Here is a 22,281-nt window from a genome sequence, read left to right on the forward strand (position 1 = left end):
GATAAAGCACCTAAAGATGCCCAGGAGACATACACTCCTGGAAATTGAAATAAGAACACCGCGAATTCATTGTCCCAGGAAGGGGAAACTTTATTGACACATTCCTGGGGTCAGATACATCACATGATCACACAGACAGAACCACAGGCACATAGACACAGGCAACAGAGCATGCACAATGTCGTCACTAGTACAGTGTATATCCACCTTTCGCAGCAATGCAGGCTGCTATGCTCCCATGGAGACGATCGTAGAGATGCTGGATGTAGTCCTGCGGAACGGCTTGCCATGCCATTTCCACCTGGCGCCTCAGTTGGACCAGCGTTCGTGCTGGACGTGCAGACCGCGTGAGACGACGCTTCATCCAGTCCCAAACATGCTCAATGGGGGACAGATCCGGAGATCTTGCTGGCCAGGGTAGTTGACTTACACCTTCTAGAGCACGTTGGGTGGCACGGGATACATGCGGACGTGCATTGTCCTGTTGGAACAGCAAGTTCCCTTGCCGGTCTAGGAATGGTAGAACGATGGGTTCGATGACGGTTTGGATGTACCGTGCACTATTCAGTGTCCCCTCGACGATCACCAGTGGTGTACGGCCAGTGTAGGAGATCGCTCCTCACACCATGATGCCGGGTGTTGGCCCTGTGTGCCTCGGTCGTATGCAGTCCTGATTGTGGCGCTCACCTGCACGGCGCCAAACACGCATACGACCATCATTGGCACCAAGGCAGAAGCGACTCTCATCGCTGAAGACGACACGTCTCCATTCGTCCCTCCATTCACGCCTGTCGCGACACCACTGGAGGCGGGCTGCACGATGTTGGGGCGTGAGCGGAAGACGGCCTAACGGTGTGCGGGACCGTAGCCCAGCTTCATGGAGACGGTTGCGAATGGTCCTCGCCGATACCCCAGGAGCAACAGTGTCCCTAATTTGCTGGGAAGTGGCGGTGCGGTCCCCTACGGCACTGCGTAGGATCCTACGGTCTTGGCGTGCATCCGTTCGTTGCTGCGGTCCGGTCCCAGGTCGACGGGCACGTGCACCTGCCGCCGACCACTGGCGACAACATCGATGTACTGTGGAGACCTCACGCCCCACGTGTTGAGCAATTCGGCGGTACGTCCACCCGAACTCCCACATGCCCACTATACGCCCTCGCTCAAAGTCCGTCAACTGCACATACGGTTCACGTCCACGCTGTCGCGGCATGCTACCAGTGTTAAAGACTGCGATGGAGCTCCGTATGCCACGGCAAACTGGCTGACACTGACGGCGGCGGTGCACAAATGCTGCGCAGCTAGCGCCATTCGACGGCCAACACCGCGGTTCCTGGTGTGTCCGCTGTGCCGTGCGTGTGATCATTGCTTGTACAGCCCTCTCGCAGTGTCCGGAGCAAGTATGGTGGGTCTGACACACCGGTGTCAATGTGTTCTTTTTTCCATTTCCAGGAGTGTATGATGTACAAAGATAATTGGAAAAATCTAACATAGTGCTTAGTACTAAATATCATTACGTGACTTAAAAACCAAGATCTTTTAACTAAACCACTTATCGAATGGATACAACAGTTAAGCTCATACTTACAACAATATTTTGTACTTCTTTCGACTGTTAGTTTTATGCTGCAGAGTGATCACTGCCACTTACCCACACAATACTAGGTCTCTTTCGCTATGTATATCATCAGGAAATTTATTTTGTTCTACTGAGGGTTCTTCAGTCACTCATACTTGTACCACAATGAGGAAATTAGTCTTTTCTTATATCGTAGTACTTGTACTACAAAGCATACCATTAGGAGCACCAACAAAAAAACCTGTATACGTTATTAAACCAAAAAAATCAGATCTGATTGGTTTACCAATTCAAAATTAATCCAATACAAGTCTCTGATTTGTTTCTTTGTTACTCTAAGGTGAACATTACTATTGCGTTTTCCTCCTACGTACTCCAATCCTTCGAAAAGAAGTTGGTTTCTTCCCTCGCTCCACTAAATACACTGAGAGGACAAAAGTCTTGGGATAGCAGTATCTACATATACAGAGTGCGGTCGTATCGTGTACACAAGGGCACTCCACAGGAGGAGCTCTCACTTGTAATCAGATGATTCATTTAGAAAGGTTTCCCGAGTGGCTGTGGCAAACGGCGGGAATTAACAGACTCTGAACGCGGAATGGTAGTTGGAACTAGCGCATGAGGCATTCCATTTCCGAAATCATTAGGGAATTCAATATTCCGAGATCTGCAGTGTCAACAGTGCACCGATAATTCCAAATTTCAGGCATTACTTCTCTCCACGGACAACTCAGTGGCCGGCGGTCATCATTTAACGACCGAGAGCAGCGGCGTTTTGCGTAGAGTTGTCAGTGATAACATACAAGCAACACTGCCTGAAATAACCGCAGAAATCAATGGATGTACGATGAACTTATCCATTAGGGCAGTGCAGCGAAATTTAGTGTTAATGGACTATGGCAGCTGTCGACCGATGTGTTCATGACCATATCGGCTGGACCCTAGGCGGCTGGAAAACCATGGCCTATTCAGACGAGTTTCTGTTGGTAAGATCTGATGGTAGGTTTCGAGTGTGGCGCAGACCCCACGAAGCCGTGGACCCTGCGGTATCGACCGTTATCCAGCTGGCCGCACTTTCAAACACGCTCGCCGCCAGATCCGCTGTCGCGTTCCCTACAGCCACCACCACGGCCCGAGCTCTCTGCCACAATAGATTACGCCGCTGCCAATCAGAAGCAAGCATCCTTCTCTCGACCTCTAGTGGAGTGTGTACTTCGAACAAAATGGCTCTGAGCACTATGGGACTTAACTTCTGAGGTCATCAGTCCCCTAGAACTTAGAACTACTTAAACCTAACTAACCTAAGGACATCACACACATCCATGCCCGAGGCAGGATTCGAACCTGCGACCGTAGCGGTCGCGCGGTTCCAGACTGTAGCGCCTAGAACCGCTCGGCCACTCCGGCCGGCGGTGTACTTCGAACATTCATGCACTGAGTTTTCCAGTTGAATAACATTTACAGACTTTCCTAGTGCCCATGGCTCGACATCTTCAGAATAGATACTGTATTGAAGAATGACAGATTTATAAATCTTTTGTATCTGTATATAATTCTACATTCAAATATACTGATAGCAACTGACGCTGCACCTACAGCAACAAAGTTATATATGATTTTTGCTATTTGGTATTAGTTGTAGAATAAATTATCTGAATTCTCTGTTCATGAACGGCATCTGTTCCTCGCTCCTGTGTCCATTAAAAGACCACACAGCGTGCAAGGAAGTCGTAACAAACCCATGTTGTCAACAAGGCGCTGTGCAAGCTGGTGGTGGCTCCATAATAGTGTGGGCTGTGTTTATGGTTCAAATGGCTCTGAGCACTATGGGACTCAACTGCTGTGGTCATCAGTCCCCTAGAACTTAGAACTACTTAAACCTAACTAACCTAAGGACATCACACACATCCATGCCCGAGGCAGGATTCGAACCTGCGACCGCAGCAGTCGCACGGTTTCGGACTGCGCGCCTAGAACCGCGAGACCACCACGGCCGGCGGCTGTGTTTACATGAAATGGACTGGGTCCTCTGGTCCAACGAAACAGATCATTGGCTGGGAATGGTTCGGTTACTTGGACACCATTTTCAGCCATTCATGGACTTCATGTTCTCAAAGAACGAAGTCATGTCACTGGTCTACAATTGTTCGCTATTGGTTTGAATAATATTCCGGACAATTCGAGGAAATGATCTGGCCACGCACATCGCCCGACATGAATATCATCGAAAGCGTATGGGACATAATCGAAAGCTCAGTTCGTGCACAACACCCTGCACCGGCAACACTTTCGCAGTTATGGGCGGCTGTAGACGCAGAATGCGTCAATATTTCTGCAGGAGACTTCCAACGACTTGTTACGTCCATGGCAGGTCGAGTTGCTACACTTCGCCAAGAAAAAGGAAGTTAGATACCATATCAGGAGGTATCCTATGACTTCTGACACGTTATTGTATCGTTTTCACAGTGGAAAGATACCGATACGCAGAAAGAAAACTTTTTAGTGCAGAGTCCCTGATACGTTTCTTTTAAATGATTGCATTATTGATTATGTTATTGTAACATGAAATGGAAACTAAAACGTCGACGATCGAAAACAAATGAGTGGGTGGGGGGGATGGGGATTGAGAGGTGGGGGAGAGGGGTGAAGACGCTGAAAACTCTCTAGAGCGCCGCCGTCTGCAAATCCGGCCCCGGTAAGAGCAGCTATGCTATGACAGCAGACGACGAATGTCACTGCCTTTGCTCACAGCACGACATCGCCTGCAGCACCTCTCCTGGGCTCGTGACCACATCGGTTGGACACTAGACGACTGGAAAACCGTGACATGGTCAGACGAATTTCTGTTTAACAGAGAAATAGCTTTCAGTTTACAGAGCCACAAGTTTCTTGTTAGCTGTAACACACACTGGAACAGGTGTTATTATATCTAAGATGGGAAATCTTCCGCATTAAATCAAGAGCAGGGTGCCACGAAATAATCGCCACTAACTGTGTGTTTCCGGGAACACAACTTCAAACACCACTAATGATTTGGTTTCCAGTCACGACATCGAGAGAGTCCAGAATAATGTGCTCAGGATGTTGATTTTCGCATAACTAACTTTGTATGGCGTCACTTCGGAGACTCGAATGTACCCCAGTTATCCAAAGGATCCCTATAGCTTAACGTGGAATCTGAAACACGTGTCTTTCTTGGCGTCTCCACACATCGTTTAGAGGCGGACAAAATTTCCGTGGCCCGGCCGCGATTGGTCCCGCGACCTTTCGGTTTCCAGGCACGTTTTGTGTAATCCCAAACCACCAAAGTAAGAGACTGGGTTCGTATGTAACGTGCAAGCTTTCGGGAAGCACGGGTAACAGGGGCTGGACATTTTCTAATGCAAAGTGGGTCATTAGCTTACAGATAACTCTTCACTTGCTTAAAAAATAAAGCGGATGTCATGCATTAATTTATTCTATAAACATTTTGACGACATATATTACACTAGAAAGATATTAGCCTTATGTGTCTTACATGAACACAGGCTTTCGATACCGAAGTACGATAGAGTAAAATTCTTCTTCTTCTTCAGAGTGGGCTCCACAACCATAAATTTGTTGAACACTTGTTGACATTTTTGCATTTCTGCCAAAACTATCATCAACAGTGTTATTTGTAAACCACCACAAACGGTAGCACATCGTGAGGGTTCGCTGTCAACCTTGCTGTCGATAAGTAATTTTCCATTACGTTTCGTTCGCACTATTATGTACTTGTTTCGTCGTAGTAACGTACTGTGCTACTCGAAAATAGGTATTCAGCGTTCACTACACCACTCGTCGTCAAAATTACACCACAAAGGTTTCATATTACGTTACATTGGCATGAAATGTGCTACGTGCTTGTATTAGGTTGATGCAAAAGTTCGTATGGGTTTTGTTTTGCATGTTGACATTTCGGTTTCTGTGGATTTGCTTATGGAGTGTCACTTTTTATTCGTAGTTCACTGTCGCTATTTAAGTTTACATATAGTCATTTTGTCATTTGGAGATAGCGAGTGTAGCTGTGGACGCTAGAAAATGAAGAAATCGCAACATTTTTGATATATTCTTCTGTTTGAGTTCGATAGAGGGGTGACAGCAGGGGATGCAGCCATAAACATTTGTGCTCTATATGGAGATTATGACATACTGGACAGAGCACGCCAAGAAAATGGTCTTCTAGTTTTAATGAGGATACTTCCGACATTAGTGACTGTCCACACGTTCAGGAAGACCTACACGGTTTGACGAATTTCGTTTGACAGCGTTAATCCATAATGCTCCACGTCAGTGTACTCGAGAAACGGCAAATGTGACGGACTGTAATCGTTCCATCATCGTGTGGCATTTGCATGCAAAGGAGAAGGTTCAACATGCGGGTGAATGGGTACCGCATGCTCTAAGTCAAAATCACAAAACTCTGCGGGTGGCCTCATGTGCATCTATGCTTGTTCGTCATCAACTGGCTCGTGAACAACACAGACCGTTCCTATCCTGTATCGTTACTGTTGACGAGAAATGGAGTTTTTATGCTAAAATAAAGGAACGGTTGACTCCAATCAAAGCAGCAATTCCCCGTACAAAGACCTGCGCGCATCCACAAGAGATAATGCTATGAATCTGGTGGAACTGCGACGGTGTGATGTACTACGAATTGCTTCCCCGAGCAATTATTAGCAACAACGAAGACGTGTTGCAGACGCAGTCCAAGAACAACGACCAGGTAGACAGTGTGAACTGATGCTACTACGCGATAACGACCGCCCGCATTCTGCCCGACTGACAAAACATGGATTGGGTTGAGATGAGCAGGGCAGCAATGGAAGGATCGGTGCATGACGTACGAAATGTCCCACATGGGATCGAAGAATATCATCAGCTTAGCGCTGGCACGTACCGCAAATAGAGGAAACCGCTATCGTCGGCTATGGCCACCAGATGTCCAAAATCGGTGCTGTGCGGTGGTGTCGCGTGTGACAGCGTGGTTGGAACTGTACCATTCATAGGGTTGCCTCCAAACCCGTATACAGCTGTCATACAACCCCAAAACAAACTATGGTTCATCACTTAATACCACGTTTTGCCAGTCTATTGGTGTCTACGTCGTTCTGACTCAGCACGAAGTAGACAGAGTTGCCGATGTCTCGATGTTAACGGCGGTACACCACAAGCACACCTGGATTGAAAATTCGCATCCACAAGACGTCTGGAAAAGGTTTGTGGAGCGACTGGGACCCGTACACCTCCTTGTATCATGGAGAGAACCACTGTAGGATCCCTGATCTCTTCCGCGCGATCCTTCGATCCTTTCGCGTCGTCGTCTTCCTGTTCACTCCAGACACGGTACGTCGCAGATCAGTGCCATCTCGTGTCCAGCGCTCCCACTCCGAACGATTGACCTGGCGAGGGCACGGCGTATCGATCAGCCACAGTTTTGACGCCGATGATTAGTCACCTTTTAAACTGGCTTATCTGTGATAAATGTCAAAAAATGGTTCAAATGGCTCTGAGCACTATGGGACTTAACATCTATGGTCATCAGTCCCCTAGAACTTAGAACTACTTAAACCTAACTAACCTAAGGGCATCACACAACACCCAGTCATCACGAGGCAGAGAAAATCCCTAACCCCGCCGGGAATCTAACCCGGGAACCCGGGGATAAATGTCGTCTAACACGTCTGATTGGCATTCTGCGTCTACTAACACCCTCCTCCAGTCGGCATGTGACCTTCTTGTGTATGAATCGTCCACTACGCGCCGTTTAAATGGGGTCCCCTGCGCGATTGCACCGCCACTGCAGGGCCTGAGGACATCCACAGCGGTACCAAACTTGGATCATTTGCATGTCGGATCTCACTGTACTTATTTGCCAAGTCTGGCGTTTTGACCTTTCTTCCCTCTGGGTGAGCTATTTTCAGTGTTCACGACTGCATTCGCTCAACTCCAACCTTCTTGGCGCCACGCGGCCTCAGTGCCCGTGACGAACCCATTACACTACGCAACAAGATAATTTTTTTTTTTGCCTGGAAAATACGTTTCTTATAGTAACTCATATACAGAACTGCAGTCGTATTTGCTCTGGCACGTCAGGAAAAAAAGTTATGTGCGTGCAAAGGTGAGCCGGCCGGGGTGGCCGAGCGGTTCTAGGCGCTACAGTCTGGAGCCGCACGACCGCTACGGTCGCAGGTTCGAATCCTGCCTGGGGCATGGATGTGTGTGATGGCCTTAGGTTAGTTAGGTTTAAGTATTTGAAAGTTCTACGGGACTGATGACCTCAGATGTTAAGTCCCATAGTGCTCAGAGTCATTTGAACCATTTGCAAAAGTTATCAAGGATAATGTTATTAAGTACGTTGAATTGCGAATGTGAAAAATTTTAGAGATATTAATGCGAGTACTTTTGAATGAAAACACTAAATATTATAATTAAAAAGTGAATTACAAATATTTATTTACCTCGGAAATGAGTCAGGGACCCTTAATTACATTAAGATTGTCAATGGCTTGGTTTAAAACTCTGTAGAGCTTCTTGATTTCCGCCTGTGAACATCTTCTGTTGCTCTCTGGAAAAACCAACACTAATACCCCAGCATGTTCGGACTCAAGCGGCCTTGACATCTTGCTTCCATGTTGGACATCTCCTGGTCGAATCGTTCACCGTGGTCGTCACTCACGAATCGCATATTTGACTGAAACGAGGTGAGATGCAAATGCAAAAAATGTATCTTTAGTGACATACGGCAACAGAAGTGCTGGAGGGCTGCTAGCAAGTTGCCCACAACTTCTGCACAGTTGTTTGCTCTGTGGTTCCCAAGAAAGTTGTGCACTACAAGCACAAATGCGTCCCAAGCTGCTAGTTCTCGTTCCATGAGCTTCAATCTGAACTGTGTATCTCGAATCAACTTTCGAATTTCTGGTCCAACGAAGACTCCTGCTTTTGATTTTGCGTCAGTTTTCGTATTTCCAAACTTGCCTTTTAGGTACTGAAAACCACCGTTTGTTTTATCCGTCGCTGCAACAAGCTGTTTCATAAAACTCAGTTCCGTATGGAGCAGAGATAGGTAAATCTTATTAGGATGTACAAGAGATACATGTTGAACGTTGTGCTGTTCGTCTGCAGGTAAATTTGTGGGTGGCCAATTTTTCACTGTGTTGTGATTCTTGTCATCGCGAGTATCCCACAGCAAAGAAAGACATGCGTTTTGTATACCCAGTCTGCATTCCTAACAGAAGAGCTACAATATTCAAATCACCGCAAATATTCCAATTATCCTCATAGTACTTCACCAGCATCAAGAGAGTGTTCATTGTTTCGTAGGTTTCCTTCATTCCCACGGAATGAGCAATACGAATTGATGGTTTCTGGTTGCCATTGTGTAGTCCTGCAGCTTCGAGACTGCTTGAGCTACAGTCAATAGAAAGTCTCCACTCTTCTGCTACATATTTGTTATCTAGTTCCTTTATGAGTCCTGTCACGTCACTACAGAAGCAGACTCCGCGTTCAACAGAATAGCATGCTGCGAATTTCATGTGGCGAGCTCGAAAATGCGTAGCTGTTGCACCTCTTTCGAATAAGTTCCACTCCTACAATCTGGAACCCAACAGTTCAGACTTTTCTTTCAACAGGGACAAATCTCCAACCAGGTCGTCCAGTTCGGCTTGGCTGCTTAAATGTGGCTTTTTAATGTAATTATCGGTATCATTCGTGTCTTCCATAGCTCCAGCGTCATTGTCATTGCCCTCATTATCACTTTCTTCGTTATTCATTGCATTGGATGAAGGAGGAATTGGTAATCTGTAATCTGTACCACGCGCCACAGGCTTTAGTGCAGACTGACATTCTTGATACACGATTTCTGACTTCTTCTTTTTGCTGTAGCTGAATACGTTGGTCAACCAGAAATAGCAATCCGAGTGGTGACATTTCTGCTCCCGCCAAATCACGGGAACAGCATACGGCATTCGATTTCGCTTACCATTTAATCACTGGGCTAGGCCGGAGTAACAGACGGTGCAACAGAGATGAGGAGCCAGGGTTCTGTTTGATCTCCGATTTCACATCCGGAGTAATGTTTGTAAGCTATACGTAGCCTTCTACTCATGTTATTGTGCTGGTCAGATATTGCATATTTGCCACAAATGTAGCAAAAGCAGTCCGGACAAATTAGACAAGTGCGCCTATTTGCCTTGCGTTGACTGAATCACCATATACTGAGTTACTGAATCGTCTTATACGAAATCAAATGCATGTTACTGCCACTGTTGATTAACAAAACACAGAGCTACACTAGCACGAACTATTCACCAGTCACCTCTGAATCCGACTGGTGGACTAACAAGAGAAACTGCAGGGGAACTAGTTTTATAAAACATGTTGAAACCTGCCTGCGTGCTAGAGCTCGTGGACTAGTTAGAACTTGTCACGGACTAGTCAGAACTTGTCCACATCTGACTGTTTTTACTGCTGCACACGTATCTTTCCACAGGCGGATAAAGCACCGAGAATGCACACACGTACACATTCACTCACACAATCGTACATCAGACACGGCTCCTTGATGCAGCTACACATTAACCAGGGTTTTAATATCAAATGACTTTTAGCTATAACTTTAAATCCACACGTCCACAACATTTCTGATTTCAAAATCGGAATCAGCGCACCCTGTTACATAACACACGCGTTCTTTTAACCCAGTAGCAAATTCAGTGTTGCGTAGTGTTATAGACAAGTAAAGACGGCGTACCTGAACTTCTCGTCTCGCCGTGGCGGCGACGTGAGCTTGGACCTGCACAGCTCACAGGACTGCAGGGACACGCAACTCCTTTTATTGCCGGCCACATCCCGAGCGACATTCCCGCTTACAGAAAGAGCACCTGAGGGAACGGAGACCTGATCGGAATCCTACAGGCTAAAATCACGTACAAGATCCTTGTTCTCTTATACCGAGTGATCAGTTCTCTGCCAGTACTCTAAAATGTAACAACTTAACTATTAAAGTTGGGACAAAAGAAGTATTACTGACCGACCTTCTGTAACTGCTTTTGTTACCGGTTATTGTCTTTCCTACTCCCATCCTATTAGGGAGTGCGGAAATCAAGTAATAAGCAGAGGCAGACACTGATTTTAATGAAATGATCCAGCCAGCAATTGCCAAGGTCCCTTCAACAGAATGAAAAAATCGTTCTGACAATATCATGACATTAATTGATAATAATTAATAAAATCAGCACATAAGGTTGCAATTGTTTCTGTCTAGTAATATCATCGTCAACTGTGGAATAACGTCATGGAAGTATCTGTACTACTATACGTATAAAGAGAACTGGTTGTTTAAAGTTGTAGCCAAAAATCTTGAAAAGTTCTTGACCGATTTACTTCAGATGTTTACATAATTCTCTAATAAACGTTGTGTAGATATGAAGACTAAAGTTTTAGAATGTTAATAACGTTTGTTTTATTTAAAAATCTTTAAGAATTTCCATATAAAATTCAGAAGCATTACTTTCCAGCATGCCCTCGTATTTCTGAAAATAAATTTAGAAAGTAAACTATATCTCATCTGTTTTCTGTTGTGCCTGTGAAAAGCCTATTGAAAAATATTAATTGCTTTAACTTCGATTATTTTCAGCCACTGAGAAGTATCCCAATGTGAGGCTGCATTTCAGGCATAAACTCGTTGCAATCAACTTCAAGGAAAACCAGATGACATTTCAAGTGTAAGTAAATTGTTGTAAAAATGTCTATAGGTTATAGGTTCTTCAGTCCTAATAAAACATCATAAGGATTTTAACTTTTCATGATTATTTATGATAAGCAACATAGAAAACTAAGCATGTGTTGAAACTCGTAAAATAAAACTTATCGAAAATTTTGGTACAGGCTGTGGTAAATCCATCTTTACTCCCAGTTTCGTAAAACGCTACAATAAAAAGTATAAATCCCACTACAGTGATGCGACTATACATTTGTTATAAGTAAACATTCCGTAACCAGTGTGAAGCTGATGAGATTGCAAGAAAGTAAAAGACAATATCTTTTTCCTCTTTTGTTGGCGCCGGCGCCGAAGTAGTTGCCTAACGTCATCAGTATCTGAAGCAAGTACCAACTTCGGCTAGCCTTTAGTTAGGCATTAGTTCGTTACATTAGCAAGCAGAGCAGTGTGCACAAACGTGTAGCCCAAAAACTGGCTAACTCTTTAACGGATCGACGTCGACCAGATTCAGTTTCGTGTCTGTTGTCACATTCATCGTTGACATTCCTGCCCATTGAGTTCACTAGATCTGAAACTGTCATTCACAATGAGACACTGGCGGACATTTCGTTCTTTTTACACGTAACACTTATTGTTAGAAGCCAACAGATATCGGCCACTACAGAGCAGCTATTTACTCAGATGTTAAGAAGATACAGAAAGAGTACGAGGTGACGTTGAGTAAGAAATGAAGCACATTGGCCCATGCATACAAAAAGAGCAAGAGGAATGCATTCCATGAGAGTTGTTTCTTTCAATATTTTTCCACCAAGCACGCTTGTATCAACAGTCAGTGAGACACAGGCTGCACGATTGTTAGTACGCCCCCTCCCCATATATCTGTTTCGTTCCTAGATAAAATGACTGTACCATCCTGTGCATGTACAAGGCTCTCTAATTTCACCGCAGTCCCCGTAGCGTGAGTTGCATGTAGAGGGGGTAATGCTTTTCAATGATCACCTGAGAAGATGTGATCTGGAAATTTTAGAAGATTTTCAAAATTTCATATCGCCTTTTCCGAAGTTTCCTTATCGGTAACGGTGTTGTGCTAATAAAACAAGTATGTTATAAACTGTATTGCTATTCTTCTAAACTTTTCTATGCCTTCGGTCACTCTGAAGCAGTGATTAAGGCAGTGAACTCGCATACTCTTTGTTATCCTGATTTAGTTTTTTCCATGGTTGCTCTAAATAACTTCATCAAATGCTGGGATGGGCCGTTCAGCAATTCCAAACTGACTTATTACCTCATCTGCTACAATTTTTGTTTCTATTTTCATAACATTGGTATGAAAGGATCGTTGAATTATTAACCTCCCCGACTCCTCCCTCCCTCCCTCCTTCTCTCTCTCTCTCTCTCTCTCTCTCTCTCTCTCTCTCCCTCCCTCCCTCCGCCTCCCCCCTCTCTTCCTGCTATTTCAAGTCATCCACAGCAAAACGTGAACACCGATGGCTTGGTGGCAAAGCAAAGTCCACAGGATTTCTATGCTCACTTACCACTTCTTTCACATCTGGCAATACTTACTAAGGTGAAAAATGCTGAGATTGGCCGTAATAAACTGTTAACTGGGTTAGCCACTTCGTAAGTCGAAGAAAGGCAACGGTATACCCCCTATTATAGGATCATGCCTAGCAAAGCACTATGGTGTTCAAACCAACCTCCGGGTTGATAACAGCTTTGCCTTTACCCCGGCAAAACAAACAGACTTGCGTATGACGAGAGGTATATACACTTTGCGAAGAAATTGTGCCACTATTCACAAAAGAGGGAAATATTTCCAATTAAGCAAATGAATAAGGTAAAGTTCCGCGATGTGGCCTTGGGGGGACCGATCGGGCCTGACCGGCCGCCGTATCATCCTCTGCCAACGGCGTCATCGGGTGCGGTATGGAGGTGCGCGTGGTCAGCACACCGCTCTTCCGTTCGTCGTCGTGTCTCTTGACCTTGGAACCGCTACTAATCGGCCAAGTAGCTCAACAATTGGCCTCACAAGGTTAAGTGCATCTCGACCCAGTTCTCCGACCAAGGAAGCAAATGAATAGCCCTGCGGGATTCCGCAGCCAACACCACCGTACGCCCCTTTCTTTTGCAGTGGCGACGAGAACTCGCAGGTGCAGAGGTCCGCGTCTCTGGTGGTGGGCGCGGACGGCGCCTTCTCCGCGGTGCGCCGCCAGATGATGAAGGCGCCGCTGTTCCAGTACAGCCAGCGCTACATAGAGCACGGCTACCTCGAGCTCTGCATACCGCCCACCGCCGACGGAAAGGTGAGCACGCCCTGTTCATTGCTAACATACAGCCTCCGCAGAACATCAGGCTAGACGATTATTCCGATTATTATAAAACTGCCTGCTAGCTCTCACTTCTTAAAAAGTAATTCGATACTGTGGTAGTTACACGTTCTGGTCATTGCTCCCACAGAGAATCCGCGATATTGATTTGATTTGATCTGATTTTGGCAGGGAAGGTAAAATAGCTTTGGTCAAACCCACCACGGCCCACACCGAACCCGAGTTTATTGTGCGGTATTGCTCCCTGTATATCTAGGAAAGCCAACCAATGCTCTTAAATAGTGCAAGGAGTGCCTTTACCAGTTCTCTGTTAGACACAATTTCTTCAGGTCTAGTTGTCCCGAAAATTCTGTGTCTCTTGCTCTCCAATGCCGTACATTCGAAGATTAGGTCTGATGCAGTTTCTTCGCTCTCATCACAGATCCTACATTTAGGGTCTTCTTCATTTATACCCATTGCATGTAGGTGTTTTTTGAAATTCCTGTGGCCGGTCACCAGTCCAATCATGAGTTTAATCTCTTCCCTGTTCAAGCCCAGGATTACAGAGCTTCTTTAAAAACACGGCTTTGGCATCATTCCCTTAGCATGTTTTTGTTTATAGACCTTCGTCCAGTATCCTACTGCTGTCTTCTAAGCTAGTTCCGTAGTTCTAGTTTAATCATAGCCTTGGTGATTGTCAGGATGAATGGAGTCTTTGCCCCCATCCTGGACAATCTGTCAACTTGTTCATTGCCACCAATCCCTGAGTGGTCAGGGACCCACACTAGGTTTACCCGATTGATTCCCCCTGTGACATTCTGCAACAATCTTAGGATCTTGTTGCAGGAACTGCCAATGATTTCAGGGCTGCCTGGCTGTCTGAATAGATGTAAATGCTATGCTCCTTGTAGCACCTATGCACATTGTTCTCCACACACGCCTTGATTGCAGTAATTTCGGCGTGGAATATTGAGGCCAGTTTTCCTAGAGAGATGATGCCCTCCGGTCTTGGCTGAACCCCGTACACCCTGGCCCCAGTGCCTTGGTCTGATTTCGATCCATCAGTGAACCAGACAATATCCCCCATAAAGTGTCTAACTGCTTTTTCCCACTACTTCCTGCTTCCAATTATTATATTGCAAGGCTTGTTGAAGCAGTTGGGAGTTATTATACAGCTGGCTGACATCTCTCCAACCTTTCCTATATTTACCTCACTCGCTAATTTAGTGCATGATTCTGGATATCCCAATGAGATCCATTTTTTACCAGTTTTGAATCTGTATGCACCAGCTGCTGCCTTCATCTTGACCCAAAAGTGTAGTGGAGGCATGTCCACCATGGCTTCCATCCCAGAAGTTGGTGTGTTGCTAATTCCGCCTGTTACGGCTATGCAGGCCAGTCTCTGCACCTTAGCAAGCACCTTAGCTGCAACCTGCTGTTCTACCATCACCCATCACACTGTAGAAGGTCCTAGGTCTAACCACCGTGGTGTATATCCAGTGCATACCTCTGGGGCTTAGGCCCCAGTTTTTGCCACATTCCTTCTGGTACTCGCTAGAGTGCTTTCACCTTGGATAGATGCTCTTAATGTGAGGGCTCCATTTCAGTTTCTCATCTAAGGTTACCCCTAGATATTTCATTATCCCTTCCACAGGCAGAGTTTCATTGAAAAGGTTTCGGTTCCAACTTGAGTGCTGGATATGCTTCTTCGTGAATGGTACTACAACAGTCTTCCTAGGATTAACCCTTAGATCTTGTTTAATGCACCAGTCTTGCACAATGTACAGCACACCTTGTGCCATATCCCTAACTGTGTGAGTAAATTGAGATTATTTGCGTATCCTTAGCAAAAGTATTGTCTGGAATTAAGTTCCTCAGTGAGTTCGTTCATCACTAGATTTCACAATAAAGGGGACAAAACTCCTCCTTGTGGACAACCTCTAGTGGTGTTAATTACCACCTTTTCATTCTTCATGGTGGCCTCTACCTTCCTTCCATTAAGCATGGCCAAAGTCCACTTACATTTAGTGGTCCCTAGGTCATGCGCCTCTGTTGCCCTAACCATGCAATCGAAGGTTGTGTTACTAAAAGCCCCCTCAATGTCCAGGAAGATGCTGAAGGCTATTCCGTGAAAGTGAAATGCCTTCTCCAACCTACCCAACGAGTTGTTGGAGAGCTGTCGCACATGACTTACCTGATTGATATGCGTGTTGGTTTGAATGTACAGGAGCCCTAGTTAGCCTCCTCTCCCCAACATGTGCAGTCGTGGACAAAACGAGGGAGACCCCTCGCCTTTTCGTTATGCTGATCCGCACGGCTTTAAAGTCTGCTACACAGCATAACAGGCAAGGCGACGAAGTGCTACCAACATACTATGCACAGGCGTGAAATTGACAAACTATCTGAACTTTTTTAGACTGTTTTCAATAATTTGTAAGACTATATTAATGCTGATTAGTGTGTTAAATACAACACGTAAATATAAGACAGAAGTGAAAAAAGAAACGCCAATTGGTATGAACTGTACCAATAAAAATGAATATCAACTTATCGAGATAACGTAACTGTTTCAGTAATACAAAGAACCCCAGATCGTTACGAATTAGCAAAATATTATCCTCATTCGACCGCTAAACGATCTGTGTCAACGTCCAGACCAGTCATACTGGATTACCGTTGCTGACCTACCATGAAAGTGTGCAAATTTAGCAATGCGTGAAGATTCATAACGAAATTCAGTTAAAAATCATTCAGTGCCACACTTAAGTCAATTCCATTATTGACAGAAGCGGAAAAAGTAGGCAGTAACATGTATGAAATTCTACAAGAGTGTCATATTGACATCCACAGGGCGCCAGTACAGAATAAAGGTAGCGATAAAACGTATTGGGGGCGCGAGAATTTCTTAAAATTGCTTTGCTTTACTGATATTCTACATGCCTCCATGGAGATTAGAACCGAAAACAAACCAGACCTTCCTTTCACTACGTTAGCAGACAACCCAGGCAAACAGCCCTCTATTATTACCCCAGACATGAATAAGCCGGTAATTTCGCAATGAAAATGGCAAAATGATGTGCAGTTTCTGTTGCATAGAGCTTTCTGGACTCAAAAACATGAATTTTCTTCCTTTATGTCACTGCTTATGTGACAATCATTCGGGATGTTTATCGAAATAACAGAATACTGTTATTAGAGAGTTCTTCACGATAAAGGATGACAGCCAAAACAGGTGCAGGAGAAAAATTTATTAAAATTCTTGACCAAGGTTTCGCTACATACAAATATACCTTCATCAGAAGTAAATAATCCTGAACAGGAAGACACTTTCATTAGAAAAGCCTTAGCATCGGAAGTGAGAAACACAAAAGCTTAAGTAACAGTGAAATTACCAGAGTATTACAGGCACAAAATCTTTTAGTTACTTACTAAAATTACATCATGCAATGGAGATTAATAAATCAATCGTGCCAAAGGCGTCGTCAATAATTAAGACATCTTCTCCATTTGTACAACATGACTATTGGCACAGGGTCGATGCGAACAGTTTAGCACCAGTACTTCGCCTATGAACTACCGAGACAAGAGTGTGAAAGCACTAGGGCAGATGGTTTCGCCGAGAGAGGGCACTTGTGGTATGTGTCAGACACTCGCGCATATTAAAAACCATGAATACCTACATAAGCGCATCAAAAATTATTAAAAGTTGTCTTAATTCAAACTTTCTGTCGTAATAAATAAAACATATCAGACCATTTAAAAACATTTATGTAAAATAGAAGACATGGAACCAATTTACCTGTGACCTAGAGTCAAACAGATGAAGCTTGCATTATGGATCACATCTAACGAGAGAGGGCACTAGTGTAATGCGCGAGAATCTCGCGAAACGTAGACGGTGAAATACATACTAGCGAATACAACCAAAATGTTATAATAACTTCCGATGCTAAGGCTTTTCTAATGAAAGTGTCTTCCTGTTCAGGATATTTTACTTCTGATGAAGGTATATTTATATGTACCGAAACCTTGGTCAAGAATTTTAATAAATTTTTATCCTGCAACTGTTTTGGCTGTCATCCTTTATCGTGAAGAATTTCAACAGTTGCTGTTGCAGCCATATTAAAAATCTTATTACAGAGTAAATTTAGTAGGATAATTCTGCACCGCCCCAGGAAATAAACGGCTACATAGCTGCCAAGCGCGCCGGCCGAAGTAGCCGTGCGGTTAAAGGCGCTGCAGTCTGGAACCGCAAGACCGCTACGGTCGCAGGTTCGAATCCTGCCTCGGGCATGGATGTTTGTGATGTCCTTAGGTTAGTTAGGTTTAACTAGTTCTAAGTTCTAGGGGACTAATGACCTCAGCAGTTGAGTCCCATAGTGCTCAGAGCCATTTGAACCATTTTGAGCTGCCAAGCGTATTCTACACTGTTTCGAATTCTCCACTAGGCTCGCCACAGCCAGAAAACGTTCATTAGCCGAAGTGTTTCTTAAGCTAGCTAGCAATGGGAATGTTCGCACTTCTAAAACGCGGTGGCTTTAATACTGGGATGTGAATTACCACGTGTATAGGCAAATGGATTCTATTTGCATTCCTATAAACGTGATTTGGATCGAAAGCGTAGCTACGATTAATATGCTGATGTATCGACTGCAACTAGAACATTTCGGATAAAGAGTAGGGGGCGTTATTTATGCGGCCCTCATCTTCAGTAGCTGTCGTAGCTGTTTCAGTTGTTAGGATTTCGTCACCTAAACCGGTAACACGGAACCCTACTAGTCTCACTTTCTTGACCGCCTATCGGTCTACCCAACCCTTAAAACCCGTTTACCTCCAGAACGGGTGGACAAAATAAATGTACCCCACTTCTTGCGGTAATAGATCCCTTGGTGGTGTAAAAAAGTGAGCTTCTATGTCGACGCAATCTAAGGATAGGGCCGTTTATGTAAAGAAAATTTACGCGAAAGGTCAAAAAATGGCTTCAAGAACTATGCGACCAAACTGCTTATGTCATCAGCCCCTAGACCTAGAACTACTTAAACCTAGCTAGCCTAAGGACATCACAGACATCTATGCCCGAGGTAGGATTCCAACCTGCGACTGAAGCAGCCGTGCGGTTCGTGACTGAAGCGCCTGGAACCGCTCGGCCACCGCACCCGGCGAAACCCTATTCACCTCATGTATAATGATAATATATACTGTCTAGTGAGGATAAACTGTATTCGCCAGCAACTCAGATCGTTTGATCACGGAACTTTTAAGCTACATTCAAACTTTGTTCGAAGTCGTCTGCATTATCCATTTATAAACACCCTAGGAACGTCGTATGCGATATCCACTTCTGAAGACGCTGGCAGTAGTGCAGTACCATAACAAGTAGGTAAGAATTTATTGTTATTGGCCGATGCATGACACTTCATTTCAATATCAATTTAACGCGCCTAGGTGTTCGTATATGGCTGAAACTAATGAACTAAGAGCAAATAAACAGCAAACAACTTCGATGTTCAAATCAAATGAAAGTCACATGTCGCAATTACAACATAATTTCGTTGTTACATCTACATGACTACATCAACAGGATATCTTTGCGATCCAGACTTACGTGCCTGGCAGAAGGTTCGCACTATTTCTCTACTGTCCCACTCATTAACAGTGTCCGGGAAAAAGGACCACTTGAATCTTTTCTTGCGAGCCTTGAATTACATTATTACTATGGTTTCTTCCTGTGTAGGTTCCCGAGGAAATAATGTTTTGGCCTTCAGAACAGATGTTGGTGATTGAAATTTCGTGAAAAGATATCGCGGCAACTAAAAACGCTTTTGTTTTCATGAATGTTACCCCAACTCGATTATCAAATCTGGGATCCTCTCTCCCCTATTTCGTGACATTACAAATCGTGCTACCGTTCCTTGGACGTTTTTGCGTGCACAGTCAATCACGTCAGTCAAGGATATTATAGCAGTGGTCGGACAAACGTAGTGTAGGCAGTGTTTTCAGTTGGCCTGTTGCGTATTCTTAGTGTGCGGCCAATAAAACGCAGTCATTCGTTTGCCTTCCCCACAAAAGTATGTTTTCGATCTTTCCAGCTTAAGTTTTACTGGGTACTGAGATGAACTGACAGTGCTTCGATTTGTGTTTTGTCATGTAACCGAAAGTTAATTATTGTTATTGGACGCAGATTTTGTGTTTAATGTATTCCTCATTCAACAGAGTACACTCCTCGTACACCACACGTAACTCTGTCAAAGTATTAAATTGTTACTGATGTTACCAAGTTGCAGTGGTCATCTTAACTTGCCGTTTTGAAACAAAGGAAAATACTATAGCGAAATGTAGCAACTAAGAAGCGGAGTATCCAAATAAACAAACATTTCCGGTTTAAGTAGTTGCAGTAGGTCTACTACACAGTAACGTAAATTAGGAGCAAAGTCCATTAGTAGATCGTTATCAGGAAAACCAGCCCTCATAATGCAAAGTGCCACTACAAGAAAGAAAGTTTCCAAACATGTCAATGAGTAGTCGAGGAAGTGGACGCATTCTGTCTACTGAATCCCAACGCACGCCACTTACGAGGGGACACGCCAAGTGTCATACACCGATCTTGCTGAAACTTCGCTCAGTGAAAGAGGGGACAAAATAAGCGAACACATGTCTCGGCTTATCTGCATACACTCTACTGCTTCTGAGAAAACGACGGTCAAAGTTTTCAATGCGCTGTTGCTATAATGTAGATACCTCTTAGAGGGCAAGGATTCAACTGAAGCGGTGGTTCTGCGGCTACCATAGCGACTTCGGAACTTTGCGCTGCGAGTTCGAAACCCGGTTTGTCCTTTTTCCCCCCTCGCTCTCTGAATTATCTACGAATGTTTATTCCAATTTATGTGTTGTCGTTTTGGTCAGTTAATTTACTGTGTAAAGAAATAAGTTAAAAAGGGAACACATAGTGCGTAGTTGGGCGATCACTCTGTTGTAGAAATAATTCAGAAGCCAAGATCGCTTAAATACTGTTTACTGGATAACCGGTTTCAACACACTAAAGGTGCCATCATCGGATCTGAATGTAGATTAACATTTATAAACCATTTGGATATAACGATACATGAGGCAGACCAGATGATTTTAGATCAGCTTGTCTCATTCGTTTATTATTTTTTTAATTCATTAATTACACATAAATTTAATTGGCGAATAATGACACCATTATTTCAACATAAATTAGAAAAAAACGTTCGTAGATAATTCTGATAGAGAGGCAGGAAAAAATAATAATTAAAAAAACCAATATGGTCTCGAACACGGGAATCAAAGTTAAGAAGGAACGACGGTAGCCACTGAGCCACCGCTTCAATTGCGTTCTCGGCTGCAGAAGGTATCTACACTATAGCAACAGCGCGTTGATAACTTTGACCGTCGTTTCCTCGGAAACGGTCGAGTGTCTGCAGATAAGTCGAAACACATGTTCGCTTATTTTGTCCTCTCCTTCACTGAGCAAAGTTTCCGGACAATCAGCCTATGACACCTGGCGAGTTCCCCTCGTTAGTCGAGTCGCTTATTACGCCCGGCGAGAATTATGTAGAGTTCAAATGGCTCTGAGCACTATGGGACTTAACATCTCTGGTCATCAGTCCACTAGAACTTAGAATTACGTAAACCTAACTAACCTAAGGACATCACACACATCCATGCCCGAGGCAGGATTCGAACCTGCGACCTGAGCGGTCACGCGGTTCCAGACTGAAGCGCCTAGACCGCACGGCCACACCGGCCGGCAATTATGTATGCCTCAGAGTAAACTGCACCACTTGGAAATACGGCGAGCGGGGATGAACACGTTTTCCTGCTTATAAGGCAACCTTCTACAGGCAAACGAATGTCTGCGTTTTATTGGCCGCACACTAAGAATACGCAACAGGCCAACTGAAAACACTGCCTACACTACGTTTGTCCGACCACTGCTATAATATCCTTGACTGACGTGATTGACTGTGCACGCAAAAACGTCCAAGGAACGGTAGCACGATTTGTAATGTCACGAAATAGGGGAGAGAGGATCCCAGATTTGATAATCGAGTTGGGGTAACATTCATGAAAACAAAAGCGTTTTTAGTTGCCGCGATATCTTTTCACGAAATTTCAATCACCAACATCTGTTCTGAAGGCCAAAACATTATTTCCTCGGGAACCTACACAGGAAGAAACCATAGTAATAATGTAATTCAAGGCTCGCAAGAAAAGATTCAAGTGGTCCTTTTTCCCGGACACTGTTAATGAGTGGGACAGTAGAGAAATAGTGCGAACCTTCTGCCAGGCACGTAAGTCTGGATCGCAAAGATATCCTGTTGATGTAGTCATGTAGATGTAACAACGAAATTATGTTGTAATTGCGACATGTGACTTTCATTTGATTTGAACATCGAAGTTGTTTGCTGTTTATTTACTTTTTGTTCGTTTACAGGAATGAAAATAGAATCCATTTGCATATACACGTGGTAATTCACATCCCAGTATTAATTCCACCGCGTTTTAGAAGTGCGAACATTCCCATTGCTAGCTAGCTTAAGAAACACTTCGACTAATGAACGTTTTCTGGCTGTGGCGAGTCTAGTGGAGAATTCGAAACAGAGTAGAATACGCTTGGCAGCTATGTAGCCGTT

At 44.3% G+C, this 22,281-nt stretch overlaps 1 protein-coding gene across 1 annotated transcript in view; it reads left to right on the forward strand.

Moving 5' to 3' along the window:
* Window positions 1-22,281, forward strand: part of LOC126259283 (kynurenine 3-monooxygenase-like) — a 203,329-nt gene that overhangs the window by 112,547 nt on the left and 68,501 nt on the right. The window contains exons 5-6 of the mRNA XM_049955930.1: window positions 11,235-11,322; window positions 13,450-13,621. Coding sequence (XP_049811887.1) covers window positions 11,235-11,322; window positions 13,450-13,621 — 260 coding nt within the window. The remainder of the gene's footprint in view (window positions 1-11,234; window positions 11,323-13,449; window positions 13,622-22,281) is intronic.

Source organism: Schistocerca nitens, chromosome 5 (assembly GCF_023898315.1).
Source record: "Schistocerca nitens isolate TAMUIC-IGC-003100 chromosome 5, iqSchNite1.1, whole genome shotgun sequence".
Taxonomy (NCBI): Eukaryota; Metazoa; Arthropoda; class Insecta; order Orthoptera; family Acrididae; genus Schistocerca; species Schistocerca nitens.